Genomic DNA, 13,915 nt, shown 5'->3' with positions numbered 1-13,915 from the left:
CTGGTGAGGCCAATTCTCCTTCCTTAGTGCTCCTCGGTGTTACAGCTTTCCCAGCTTTTACCCTTAGATTCAGCCTCTCTGGTTCTCTCCCTCCTCTTTCCATCCCCCAAATTAACTCTAGACCAAACCAAAACTAAACTATTCAACTTCTTATTGGTATTGTGTTATTTTTATAAATTAACTTGGACAGAAAGACAGTTTTTTGATACTGAGTCCTCTAAGATCATAGTGTCTTTTAATTTATTCAAATCTTGTGTTCTCTTCCATAGTATTTAAATTTTTTTCACATAGATGTTACACTTATGAATTTATCCCTTCTTTGTCTGCTAGCAGAACTTAAGATTTTTTCTACTACATCTTGTAACTTGCTTTTGTAGATATGAAAATTATTTATTTTCATACATAAATTTCATACCTTACTCTGTCACTGAATTCTAATATTGATAGCAGTTTTAATTTTTTATCTTCCTGGAGTCACCAAGAATGATAATATCATCTCAGTCTTCCCTACTTTTGAGCCTCTTATTCTACAGCTTTTCTAATCGTTCTGGCTGGTTTTTCCCATACAGTGCAATAATAGTGATAGTGAATGTGCTGTCTTATGCCTTATCTAACAAGAATGGCTCATTAAAAATCATGTTGGATTTGCTGACAAAGGAGATACATTTTAAGTTATGAGTATCTACCTGTTCCTATATCATGTTTTTTTGTGTTTTTTTTTTTATCAAGAATGGCTATTGAATTGTATCAAATAACTTGTCAATATCTATGGCTTTGACCTGATTTTTCTCTTCAAATCTATTAATATGATTACTGTGTGATTAGATTAACTGAAACTGAATTCCCTTGCATTATTATTGGGATAAATTCAGGTTGATTTTTTAGTATTTGTCTTGTAATGAGCTGTTAGATTATGTTTCTTAACATCCTACTTATGACTTCTAATGATAATATTCATGAATGAGACTGGCCAGTTGATTTTCTGCTTTGTGTAATCTTTGTCAGGCTTGGCCTCAGGGTTAAGCTAATTCATTTAAAAAAAAAAATTCATACCATATCCTTTTTCTTTGCTCTGGGAAAGTTTCAAGCATTGGATTTTTCTTTTTTTTTTTTTTTTAAGATTTATCTATTTGAGAGAGCGAGAATGAAAGAGAGTACATGAGAGGGGAGAGGGTCAGAGGGAGAAGCAGGCTCCCCGCTGAGCAGGGACCTCGATGCGGGACTCGATCCCAGGACTCCGGGACCATGACCCGAGCCGAAGGCAGTCGCTCAACCAACTGAGCCACCCAGGCGCCCCTCAAGCATTGGATTTACTAAAGCTTTAGTAGAACCCTCTCTATGAAACCATCTGAGCTTTGTGATTTTTAAAATTTGGTCCATTTTTTTTTTATATGGGCTTCATTTTTCTACCCAGCTTTATCAAGATATAATCAACATATAACATTGTGTAAGTTTAAGGTGTATAATGTGATAATTTGCTTTATGTGTAGACTGCAAAATGACTGCCACAATAAGATCAGTAAACCCATCTATTACCTAACAGTTTACTTTTTTTGGGTCAATCTGGTGTGAATTTTTTATAAAATTTCTCTATTTTTAAAAACAGAAATCAGTCTGTTAAAATACGCCCTTGCTAGAAGTTCTAGTGTTAGATTTGATACATTACATAAATTAGAAAATCAGTTTCAGTATTATCTACTTTCATCTAACAAAAGATGGTATATATAACTTTGTTATAAGTACATAATCATAGAGTCCTCTGCTTAAAAAATGTTAGTGACTTCCTATGAACTATACAGTAAAAGCTAACTCCTTCACTTAACATGCCCCCCCTGGCCCGTGATCCCACCTCAGTCTCCCTCCACTACTACCCGTTAACACTCTTGGTGGACTCAGTAACTCCGGAGCTGATCCATCTCTCCCCTGCCCTTGCCCTTCACAAGCTCACCTCCAACATGCCCCTACCACCCACTCTCAGAAACATGCCCTGGGCTTAATCATTACATAACATCAGATGTGAGGTCTTAGTAGTGGTTCAATAATTGATAATCCTGTATAATTTACTGAAGGTGTGAGAATAAAAGAATCAAGAATGTTCCCAACATTTCTGACTTAAACATCTAGTAGAATGGAGTTATGGCTTACTGAGGTGGGGAAAACTATGAGAGGAGCAGGTAGGGTTGGGAGAATCACATACTAGGATTTGGTTAAGTTTGAGATACCCATAAGACATTTAAGTGGAAATGGATAGTAAGCAGAGAAATGCACGAGTCTGGACTAGTGACAGAAATTCAGAAAACTTCAGTGCATGGAACTTAAGGCCATGGGACTCAATGAAATCACCCAAAGGAGTGAGCCTGTTTCAGAGGAGCAGAATTACACCAAGGTTTAGATACATGGGAAAAGAGCACCCAACAAATGACTGAGAAGCAATGGCTAGCGAGCAATGAGGAAAACCAGAAGTGTGTGGTCTCATGAAAGCCAAGTACAGAAGAAAAGAACAGTAAACTATGTTAAAGGCTGTTGAGAGTTTGAATCAGAGGAGGGCTGAGAACTAACTATTAGATCTGGCAACGTAGACATGATGATTAGACTTAACAAGAGTAACTTCAGTAGCATGCTGGGGATAAATGTTTATTTGGAGGGGGTTCAAAGGAGATTGTGAGAAAAGACAGTGTTGACAGCAAGTCTAGACAGTTCGTTGGAGAAGTTCTATTATAAAGAAGAACTGAAAAATGTGGCAGAATTTGGAGGGGGATAAAAGGTCAAAGGAGAGTTTCTTCAAGATGAAAGAAAATACAGTATATTCAAATAATGATGGTTATGATGCAATAAAGAGAGAAAATTGATTAGGTAAAAGAGAGGGGTAAACTTCAAGTATGAAGTCCTTGAGAATCTGGCTTTAATCAGTCCATTGAAAAAATACTGAGTCCTCACTACATGCCAAGCCCAAACCTAGGCGCTTGGGATGCAACAGGGCAGAAAGAAGCAAGGACTATTGACCCATTGCAATGGCAGGAAAGGGTAGTAGGTGGAAGAACAGATGCAAGCAGTTCAATAGGTTTGGTTGTGAAAGGATGTAACTTTGGATTGCCCACCCCCCTGCCACCACCCAGTGCAGGAAATATCAAAGACAGTAAATATCTGAGAGTAAAGCAGAAAACATGGTATTTGGAGATTTGAGAAGAAGGCGTGAAATACAATTTGGTAGAGTGGAAGAATGAATTGATGAGCTAATATGGTAGGACTGCTGCCACTTTAGGTTTGAGGTCAGGCATTTATAGTACAATCAGCTAATATAACCTAGTATTTTTTTCTAGCCTTGTTTAGCTAGCCAGGCTTTAGTGCAGAGCAGGGATAGAGCTGCATTCAAGGGCGGGGGGGGCGGATTTCTCTAGGAAGCTGGCAGGAGGCGAGAGGGGCCAGCAGAGTTGAAAGTGTGTGCAAAGAAGTGAATATAACTGTGGGCCATGTAATCTAAGCTGGGGAAGGATGACTGATGACAGGAAGAGGGTAGGGTCAGTGGAACAGAATTTCTCATGGGGGTCCAATAATTTTTGAAATGGGATTCAAGAAAGGAAAGAAGGAAGGGAGAAAAGAAGGACGGAAGGAAAAAATGGGACTCCAGAGGGATCAAGCTGGAAAGACAGTAAATGAAATTATCCTTGACTCTTTTCTTACAACTTCAGCAAACTCTGTAGGATCCACTTTTTTTTTAAATTTTTTTAAAGATTTTATTTATTTATTTGAGAGAGAGATTGAGATAGAGAGAGAGAGCATGAGGGGGGGAGGGTCAGAGGGAGAAGCCGACTCCCCACTGAGCAGGGAGCCCGATGCGGGACTCGATCCCAGGACTCCAGGATCATGACCTGAGCCGAAGGCAGTCGCTTAACCAACTGAGCCACCCAGGCGCCCTGTAGGATCCACTTTTTAAAAAAAATTTTATTATGTTATGTTAGTCACCATACATTACATCATTAGTTTTTGATGTAGTGTTCCATGATTCATTGTTTGCATATTAACACCCAGTGCTCCATGCAATATGTGCCCTCCTTAATACGCATCACTGGGCTAACCCATCCCCCATCCCCTTTCCCTCTAAAATCCTCAGTTTGTTTCTCAGAGTCCATAGTCTCTCATGGTTCGCCTCCCGCTCTGATTCCCCCCTTCATTTTTCCCTTCCTACTACCTTCTTTTTTTATTTTTTTTTTAAGATTTTTTTTTTTTTTTTGAGAGAGAGAGAGAATGAGAGATAGAGAGCATGAGAGGGAAGAGGGTCAGAGGGAGAAGTAGATTCCCTGCTGAGCAGGGAGCCCGATGTGGGATTCGATCGCGGGACTCCAGGATCATGACCTGAGCCGAAGGCAGTCGCTTAACCAACTGAGCCACCCAGGCGCCCCCTATCTTCTTTTTTTTTTTTTTTTTTAAATATATATAATGTATTATTTGTTGCAGAGGTACAGATCTGTGATTCATCAGTCTTACACAATTCACAGCGCTCACCACAGCACATACCCTCCCCAATGTCTATCACCCAGCCACCCCAACCCCACTCCAGCAACCCTCAGTTTGTTTCCTGAGATTAAGAGTCTCTTATGGTTTGTCTCCCTCTCTGGTTTCATCTTATTTCATTTTTTTTCTCCCTTCCCCTATGGTCCTCTGTCTTGTTTCTCAAATTCCTCATATGATACTTGTCTTTCTCTGATTGACTTATTTCACTTAGCATAATACCCTGTAGTTCCATCTACGTTGTTGCAAATGGCAAGATTTTGGGGTTTTCTGATGGCTGCATAATATTCCAGTGTATGTGTCACACACCACATCTCCTTTATCCATTCATCTGTTGATGGACATCTAGGCTCTTTCCATAGTTTGGCTATTATGGATGTTGCTGCTATAAACAGTGGGGTGCAGGTGCCCTTCAGATCACTACATTTGTATCTTTGGGGTAAATACCCAGTAGTGCAATTGCTGGGTCATAGGGTAGCTCTATTTTCAACTTTTTGAGGAACCTCCATACTGTTTTCCAGAGTGGCTGCATCAGCTTGCATTCCCACCAACAGTGTAGGAGGGTTCCCCTTTCTCCGCATCCTCGCCAACATCTGTTGTTTCCTGACTTGTTAATTTCAGCCATTCTGACTGGTGTGAGGTGGTATCTCACTGAGGTTTTGATTTGGATTTCCCTGATGAGGAGTGATGTTGAGCACTTTTTCATGTGTCTGTTGGTCATCTGGATGTCTTCTTTGAAGAAATGTCTGTTCATGTCTTCTGCCCATTTCTCGATTGGATTAGTTGTTCTTTGGGTGGAGTTTGATAAGTTCTTTATAGATTTTGGACACTAGCCCTTTATCCAATATGTCATTTGCAAGTATCTTCTCCCATTCTGTTGGTTGTCTTTTGGTTTTGTTGACTGTTTCCTTTGCTGTGCAAAAGCTTTTTATCTTGATGAAGTCCCAATAGTTCATTTTTGCCCTTGCTTCCCTTGCCTTTGGTGATGTTTCTAGGAAAAAGTTGCTGTGGCAGAGGTCGAAGAGGTTGCTGCCTGTGTTCTCCTCTAGGATTTTGATGGATTCCTGTCTCACATTTAAGTCTTTCATCCATTTTGGGTCTATTTTTGTGTTTGGTGTAAGGAAATGGTCCAGTTTCATTCTTCTGCATGTGGCTGTCCAATTTTCCCAACACCATTTGTTGAAGAGACTGTCTTTTTGCCATTGGACATTCTTTCCTGCTTTGTCACAGATGAGTTGACCATAGAGTGGAGGGTCCATTTCTGGGCTCTCTGTTCCATTGATCTATGTGTCTGTTTTTGTGCCAGTACCATACTGTCTTGATGATGACAGCTTTGTAATAGAGCTTGGAGTCCGGAATTGTGATGCCACCAGCTTTGCTTTCCTTTTTCAACATTCCTCTGGCTATTCTGGGTCTTTTCTGGCTCCATACAGATTTTAGGATTATTTGTTCCACTTTTCTGAGAAAAGTTGATGGTTATTTTGATAGGGATTGCATTAAATGTGTAGATTGCTCTAGGTAGCATAGACATTTTCACAATAGTTGTTCTTCCAATCCATGAGCATGGAACGTTTTTCCTTTTTTTTGTGTCTTCTCCATTTCTTTCATGAGTATTCTAGAGTTTTCTGAGTACAGACTCTTTGCCTCTTTGGTTAGATTTATTCCTAGGTATCTTATGGTTTTGGGTGCAATTGTAAATGGGATTGACTCCTTAATTTCTCTTTCTTCTGTCTTGTTGTTGGCATATAGGAATGCCACTGATTTCTGTGCATTGATTTCATATCCTGCCACTTTAGTGAATTCCTGTGTGAGTTCTAGCAGTTTCGGGGTGGAGTCTTTTGGGTTTTCCACATACAGTATCATATCATCTGCAAAGAGAGAGAGTTTGACTTCTTCTTTGCTGGTTCAGATGCCTTTTATTTCTTTTTGTTGTCTGATTGCTGTGGCTAGGACTTCTAGTACTATGTTGAATAGCAGTGGTGATAGTGGACATCCCTGCCATGTTCCTGACCTTAGGGGAAAAGCTCTCAGTTTTTCCCCACTGAGAATGATATTGGCTATGGGTTTTTCATAGATGGCTTTTATGATATTGAGGTATGTACCCTCTAACCCTACACTCTGAAGAGTTTTGATCAAGAAAGGATGCTGTACTTTGTCAAATGCTTTTTCTTCATCTATTGAGAGGATCACATGGTTCTTGTTCTTTCTTTTATTAAGGTATTGTATCACATTAATTATTTGCGGATGCTGAACCAACCTTGCAGCCCAGGAATAAATCCCACTTGGTCGCGGTGAATAATCCTTTTAATGTACTGTTGGGCTGAAGGATTCACTTTTAAAATAAAGCTAGAATTGCAGTACCTGGGTGGCTCATCTGGTTAGGCATCTGCCTTTGGCTCAAGTCATGATCTCAGGGTCCTGGGATCCAGTCCCAAGTCGGGCTTCCTGCTCAGTGGGGAGTGTGCTTCTCCCTCTCCCACTGCCTCTCCCCCTGCCTCTCCCCCGTTTGTGCTCTGTCTTTCTCTCTCTCTCTGTCAAATGAATAAATAAAATCTTTAAAAATAAATAAATAAAATAAAGCTAGACTCTCTACCACTGCCACCCTGGTCCCAGCCCACATCGTCTGTATCTTTGCCAGGATTACTGCAATGGCCTAGTGACTTGTCACTCTACTTCCATCGTCAACTCTCCACGGTCCTGTCTCCATCCAGTAGCCATGTTGCATTAAATAGTAAATCAGATCATGCTACTTTCCACCTCAGTTCCTCCAGGGCCTCCCCATCTCACCCAGGAACAACAAGTCCAAGGTCCTCACCATGCCCAATCCAGCCACTCCGGTGGTTCTGGCTACTTCCCCCACAGGATAACCTTATTACCGTCTCCAGGCCTTTGAACTTACTCGCTCTTCTTCCCAGAATGCTCTTCCCAAAGACAGTCACATGCAGTGTTCCTACACTTCATTCTGAGGTCTGCTCTAATGACACCCTCAGAGAGCCCTTCTTGAACACTCAATCTAAAAATAGTAGCCCTGTCACTCTAAAACCCTCCTTACTAATGTTTCATTTTTCTTCATAACATGTATCACCACTTTGTGTTATATTTATTTGTTTACTCTTGTTTTCCCTCTGATAAAAGGGACTTTGTCTTTTTCACTTGATAGGTCTGCAGAACCTATGATGATGCTTGGTTTGTTGGAGATGCTGCGTAAATATCTGGAGTCAATGAATGAATGAGCAGACTTTCAAAAAGATCTGAGAGAGTAATCTTACTCCAATCCCCACTTTCTAGATACGGAAATGAGTGCCTGGAAGGCCCAAGTGATACATCCAAAGAAACCCAACAAGTGGCAGAGCTAAGACGTGAAATTCGTCTCCTCACTCCCAGGATGCCACCCGCTCTGAATTTCATCTCTTAGATTCTCCTTTTCTCACCACTGACACAGCCATTCTTTTGGTCTAGTCCTTGGTATGTCTTGCCCATTGCAACAGCCCTGTGACTCTCCTTCTTACATATCTTACCCTCTCCCCAGCCCTTCCCCACTTCCTGAATGCCCAAACGAGAAGAATTTCACTTTCACATGTTACTCTATGACAAACACTTATTGTAGCAGGTAATATGGAAAACCCTTTTTATTCTGGCTAGTTCTCCCTACCAGAGAGCTGTAATTTCCTTGAGGCACATACAGATACCTTATTAATCATCGTATTTTGCAATTTCTGGGTATATGGCATATATTCTTAAGAAACATTTATTGCACCGGCTACTCTACTTCATGGAATGTTCTCCAAGATTTGCTGCCTGGCTCACTCTTTTAATCCCAATCACCTCTTTGCTCAGGAAGGCCTGCCCTTTTAATTTAAAATGTCAACCTCCCCCCTCTCTCATTCTGCTTTATTTTCCTCCAGAGTGCGTATCACTTTCTAATATAGCATCACTGCTTATTTACTCATGTCTCATTGTCAGATCAACCACTATCAAGGGCAAGGATTTCTTCTGTTTGCTTCACTGTTACGTCTTCAGCACCCAGAATAGTCCCTGGCACACAGGACCTGCATAATAAATACTTAACTTGAAAATGAATTTACAAGTCTGTGCTTAAAGTAGTTCTGTTTAGGAACACATTGAGGAGGGATAATGGAATACGTCCAAATGATTACCAATGATGGCCGCGCCGCATGGAGACATCAGTGCATCATCATGATACGGTGAGCAGTGAGGGGAGGGTCACAGAGATTCTTAATAAAGACTCCTGATTCAGGGTATGTACTTAGTAATTGTTCTGGAAATAACTGTTGAAGAATGAGCCAGCTCCATAGCCCATCACGCACTAAGCACTGTGTGGGGTGCACACAAATGAATCCTTCTCCTTGACTGGAAGATACTTCAGCACTAGGTGGGGTGAAGGACCCATAGGAAGTGGTAGAAAAAGCATAATGACCTATAAAAGTTAATTTCCACACCAATTTCAGGGCTTTTGTCACTGAAAGCAGTACTAGGTCTTGTTGACTTATATGTAGTTAATTAAAAAAAAAAAAAGCATATGGTCTGGTGGAGAACACTGTAATTAATCCAATAGCTATGAATAAACAAAAAGATGGAGAATGTGCTCCAAGACCATCAAGTGGGATGTGCAACAGTGAGAGGCAAGTCATTTTTTTGATGCTCCATGGAACCAAGAAATTACAGAAGTGAATGCAACACTGAATGATGTAGCCTAACTGAGAAAGAGATGCAAGGGCGGGAGGGACGGAAGGAAGTTAGTTCGTTAACATGACGGAATAGTTTGTTAGTTGATGTTTAATTAAAATATAATCATCCATGCACAAACAATGAATCATGGAACACTACATCAAAAAACTAATGATGTAATGTATGGTGATTAACATAAAAATAAAAAAATTAAAAAATATATAATCATCCATAGTTAATACATTATATAATTTGATATTCATTTTATTCTGAAAAAATTTCTTACATTGAGAAGACATTCAGGCCTGATAATTGAAAAAATTTTGAACATACTTCAACTTGGTTCTATATATTTAAGAAAAAAAAGTTCCCTTTAAATATCACTAACAGTATATTCTAAGGATTTCAAAAACACTTTTACCCAAGGATATATGGCAGTAAAGGAAGGTAAGATTTGAAAGCAGCTCTGTGCTTTTATGAGGGTCCAAATATAGGAAGGCCGAGAGTCCAGACATTGTGACTGAGCCTGTAACCCAGACGGGGTTTTCAGGGAGCCCCTGAAACAGTTCACCCTCCCAGCACACACACCAGCAAAGGCTCTTCCACTACTCCTAAGCCTCCATTTTACAGAAGCATTTGGCCCCAAGAAGAGATCTAAGGTTCCACAACCAACTCTGGTTTCTGCTCTAGTGAATCCCAGTGCTACCAAATCACACTACAGTACTTCGTATGTTTAATAGGATATGTCATACATCATGTCCCATCATATAAAGGATGACATTTATGTATATATTCTTTTCGACATTATTATTATCTGCTGACTCATTTTCAATGTGACAAGAGCCTTGTCTTCTCAGGGATAAGGATTTTTTATTTTCTCCACACATTTGGGAGAGGGCTACTTAGAGGGGCCCAGTGCAATGCGCAGAGGGATAGAAACTAGTCCACAAAGAAAAGACTTCCCTCAGATGGGAGCATCATGGTAAGTAAACAGCTATCTGAGAATTGAGAAACTACAATTCCACTTTCCAGAAGGCCTTTGGATGTTGTCTCAGTAATGTCAATTTGCCACCAAGGGACTCTATACTCCTGGATACTCAAACTTACATAATCACGCTGCAGCCAAACCACCTCTGTCTAATAACTGGGTCCCATTATAAACTCAATTTTCCTCCTCTTAGCATCAGTAAAAGGTTGGAAGTGTATCTGGATAAAGAAAGACAAATCTCATGGGTGGGGAATTTGGGTAGATGCCAGTCAAAAAGGGTACAAGCCTTCAGTTAGAAGTTGAATAAGGTCTGGGAATCTAATGTACAGCATTGTGACTTTGTTGTTTTGTTTTTTTCGTATGACCAATCTAATGTACAACATTGTGACTACAATTAACACTATTGTGTTGTGTGCTTAAAATCTGCTAAGATAGTAAAATTTAAGCATTTTTACCACATGCAAAAGAAAGGTAACTCATATATGTATGTCAGGGGTGCCTGGGTGGCTCAGTTGGTTAAGCATCTGCCTTTGGCTCAGGTCATGATCCAGGGTCCTGGGCTCCCTGCTCAGTGAGGAGTCTGCTTCTCCCTCTCCCTCTGCCCCTACCCCCTCCACTTGTGCTCTCTTGCTCACGCTCTCTCTCTCAAATAAATAAAATCTTTAAAAAAATCATATACATATGTCACATCATCACACTTTAAATATATACAATTTTATTTGTCAATTATAATTTCAATAAGCCTGAAAAAAATTTTAAAATAAGAACAGAACAAAATCCTCACTACATAATTCATTTTCTAATTTCTATTTTCCTTACTCATGTCAATGAGAAAAAAATAAAGGTTTGTAAAATTAAAAACCAGATCAATTTTGAAGTAGCTGCTTTTCCTTATTACTGTAAGAGAACTTCTTTGTGTATTTTGAGTCCCAAGGAACTAATGTGTGAAAGTATTTTTAAAGAAACAAGAAAAAACATTCTCAAGAAAGAAACAAACAAAAAAAAACACACCTGGGGTCCCATCTTCATCAGAAGACTAAAACATTATGGTAGTAATCTCCCATTTTTGATTAACTATTAACACTTCCATCCTTTTCTCTGATGTTATTTATTTGAGGATGGACAACAAATTTTGAATAATGTTCTCTAAACAATAGCACATTTATATATTGACCTAATTCTGCTGACATTTCTTAGATTAATTAAAAATGGTTTCTAACCTAAAACATGTCCATCAAACTCTAAGTCAATAGTACTAAATAAAATGAAAAAAAAATTTAAGTCAAAATCTCCCTACATTTTTATTCTTTCATGGGCATCTATTCCTGAGAAAATATATTTATCTTAAGTAGTTTGCATATATCCTAAGAGATGGCTGAGAAAAAGGACCACACATATGAAACAGCATCTCTACAGTGAATTGACCAGTGCTATAATATTAAAGTGCTGCCTCTGTTCAATTTTTCTGAAAAACACTGACCACTTGGTGAAACAGTGGCATTTGCCTATTGTACTTAGAGCCCTTTATTTATTCATTTATTTATTGGAATTTGACTGGGTTCTTGGTCATACGAAAAAAACAAAACAACAAAGGTAAGACTTTCATTTTTTCTATCCAAAAGAGAATATTCAAAATGCACTAATAGACTGATTGTGACCCTCTAATGAATTCCTTGAATCCTGACCTTACCTTTTTAAACAAATTTTAGACTAATTCTAGACTTGCAGAAAAGTTGACAAAGGTGACAATGAGAATTCCTTGTGAACCCTTTACCTAGCTTCTTGTAATGTTGACGAGTTATGTAATCATGGCACCTTTGTCAAAATTAAGAAATCAATTTGGGACAACATTATTAACTGAAACCAGATTTTATTCTGATTTCACCAGTTTTTCAATTTATGTCCTTTTTCTGTTCTGGGACCCAATTCAGGATCCCATGTTGAATTGGGAAGCCTTACCTTTTGATCTGTTTCTTCATCTTCATCTTGATAATCATCGTAGAGTGGGCTGGCATTGGCTGCAAAGGTGGGCCCCTGGGAGTAGTACTGAGAACTTCGGTAGCCATCTCGCCTCAGTTTGTCACATTCTACAGAGGATACAGGCCAGGGAGGGGAGAAAGGACATTAAAAACCTGGATTTGTTTACTCCTCTTTCTTTACCTCTTCTAGTAATATTTGCCTAGGTATTAAGATTTCAAAGAAATACTATTAATAATAAAAATGATGATAAAAACAACTAAGAGGGCCGCCTGGGTGGCTCAGTCAGTTTAAGCATCCAACTCTTGATTTTGGCTCAGGTCATGATCTTAGGGTGGTGAGACAGAGCCCCACGCTCCACGCTCAGCATGAAGTCAGCTTGAGATTCTTTCTCTTCCTCTCCCTCTGCTCCTCCCTCACTTGTGCGCTCTCATACATACATACATACATACACAAAATTAAAAAAGAAAAAAAACAAAGAATTACTAGAACACTGATTACACATTATATACCCTCTTCATCTATTTTAACAGGATTTCCTTTAGACTTCACAACAGCCCTCTGAGTCAGGTTTAAGGTAATTAAATTATTTGCTCAGTAATGTTATGCAGATAAGCAATGGACTCAGAATTTATACCCAGGGTCTTAATGAGTATAATTTTTGATATACAGCAAATATATAACTCCTCATCAAAAAATACAAGCAATTCTCATGCTTTGCTTCTTTCCTAGACTCATCAGCTGGAAGTGACATGAGAAATCATGGATAACAATGCCCTCATTTTATTTTTAGTTCTCAACTTAACTTTGATGCCAAACAGGCTATAATCATTGAGCGGAATTTAATATGAGGCCAGGTGGCAGTCTGAGATGTCTGCCAGTCTACAGAGAAATGCCTAGCACCAGAAGGTGGAAGGAAACTAAGGAAGGTGCTTGCTTCCCAGAGGGGCTGGGGCCACTGGCTGCTCAGAGACTAGTGACTCTCTTCGAGGAGGAACCATTGTGCTAATTACTCGAATCAGTGGGGGCAAGTGTAGCAAGAAAAGTCTTGATGGCTTTTTAAAGCCCCAGGAGATTTCCTATTACCCAGACAGCACCTTAGAGAAGCATTTGCCTTGCAAAAGGGTTCACTCACCACAGGGTACCTTTAAATATCCAGCTTGCTAAAGGAGTATGAAATGTGTTTGGTTTTGGAAGAGTTTACTTTTTGCCCAGCTTGAAAAAACCATGCACCTAATGGCACAGAACTAAAGTAGGGCATCTTCAGAGTGCCTTTGTAACACTAGGATCTATGAATCTCCCTCAGAGAGGAGATGAACTGTCGCTTAAGTGAAAGGATAAAAATTCTCCAACGGGGGGGGGGGGGGGGGGGGCGGGGAATCCTTACTCTCCTTTGCTACCTCACAGTGGGAGTGAGTAGAGAGTTTCCCATCCAGAACTGCAAACCAGATTTTTTTAAAACCACAGGAAATAGTCATGAGAATCTTTCAGAATGCCAAACTAACTTTAAAATTGCATTGCATAATCACAAGACAGCTAATTACTATTACTTCAGTTACTTAGGGGCTAACTAATTTGTGGGCTCGTCTGTCAACCACTATTAATATTGAGTAAAATGGAAAGATTTTTTTTTTAATTCTGAAATTTCCAGAACACAGCTTATTTTTTTAACACAGTTTATTTTTTTAATGAGGATTTACTCATAATAATATAACCCTTTCCAGTGAGAAATATCTTCCCATTTCTCCAATA

The 13,915-nt window shown here is 39.4% G+C and overlaps 1 protein-coding gene across 4 annotated transcripts in view; it reads right to left on the bottom strand.

The window, feature by feature from the left end:
- Positions 1-13,915, bottom strand: part of NHSL1 (NHS like 1) — a 127,456-nt gene that overhangs the window by 30,040 nt on the left and 83,501 nt on the right. For all 4 annotated transcript variants that reach the window (XM_027602864.2, XM_027602865.2, XM_027602867.2 and 1 more), the window contains exon 3: positions 12,146-12,273. In XM_027602864.2, coding sequence (XP_027458665.1) covers positions 12,146-12,273 — 128 coding nt within the window. The remainder of the gene's footprint in view (positions 1-12,145; positions 12,274-13,915) is intronic.

The sequence above is a fragment of the Zalophus californianus genome, chromosome 7 (genome assembly GCF_009762305.2).
Source record: "Zalophus californianus isolate mZalCal1 chromosome 7, mZalCal1.pri.v2, whole genome shotgun sequence".
Classification (NCBI taxonomy): domain Eukaryota; kingdom Metazoa; phylum Chordata; class Mammalia; order Carnivora; family Otariidae; genus Zalophus; species Zalophus californianus.
The sequence above is the reverse complement of the archived record's forward strand: the minus strand, read 5'-3'. Positions and strand labels throughout refer to the sequence as shown.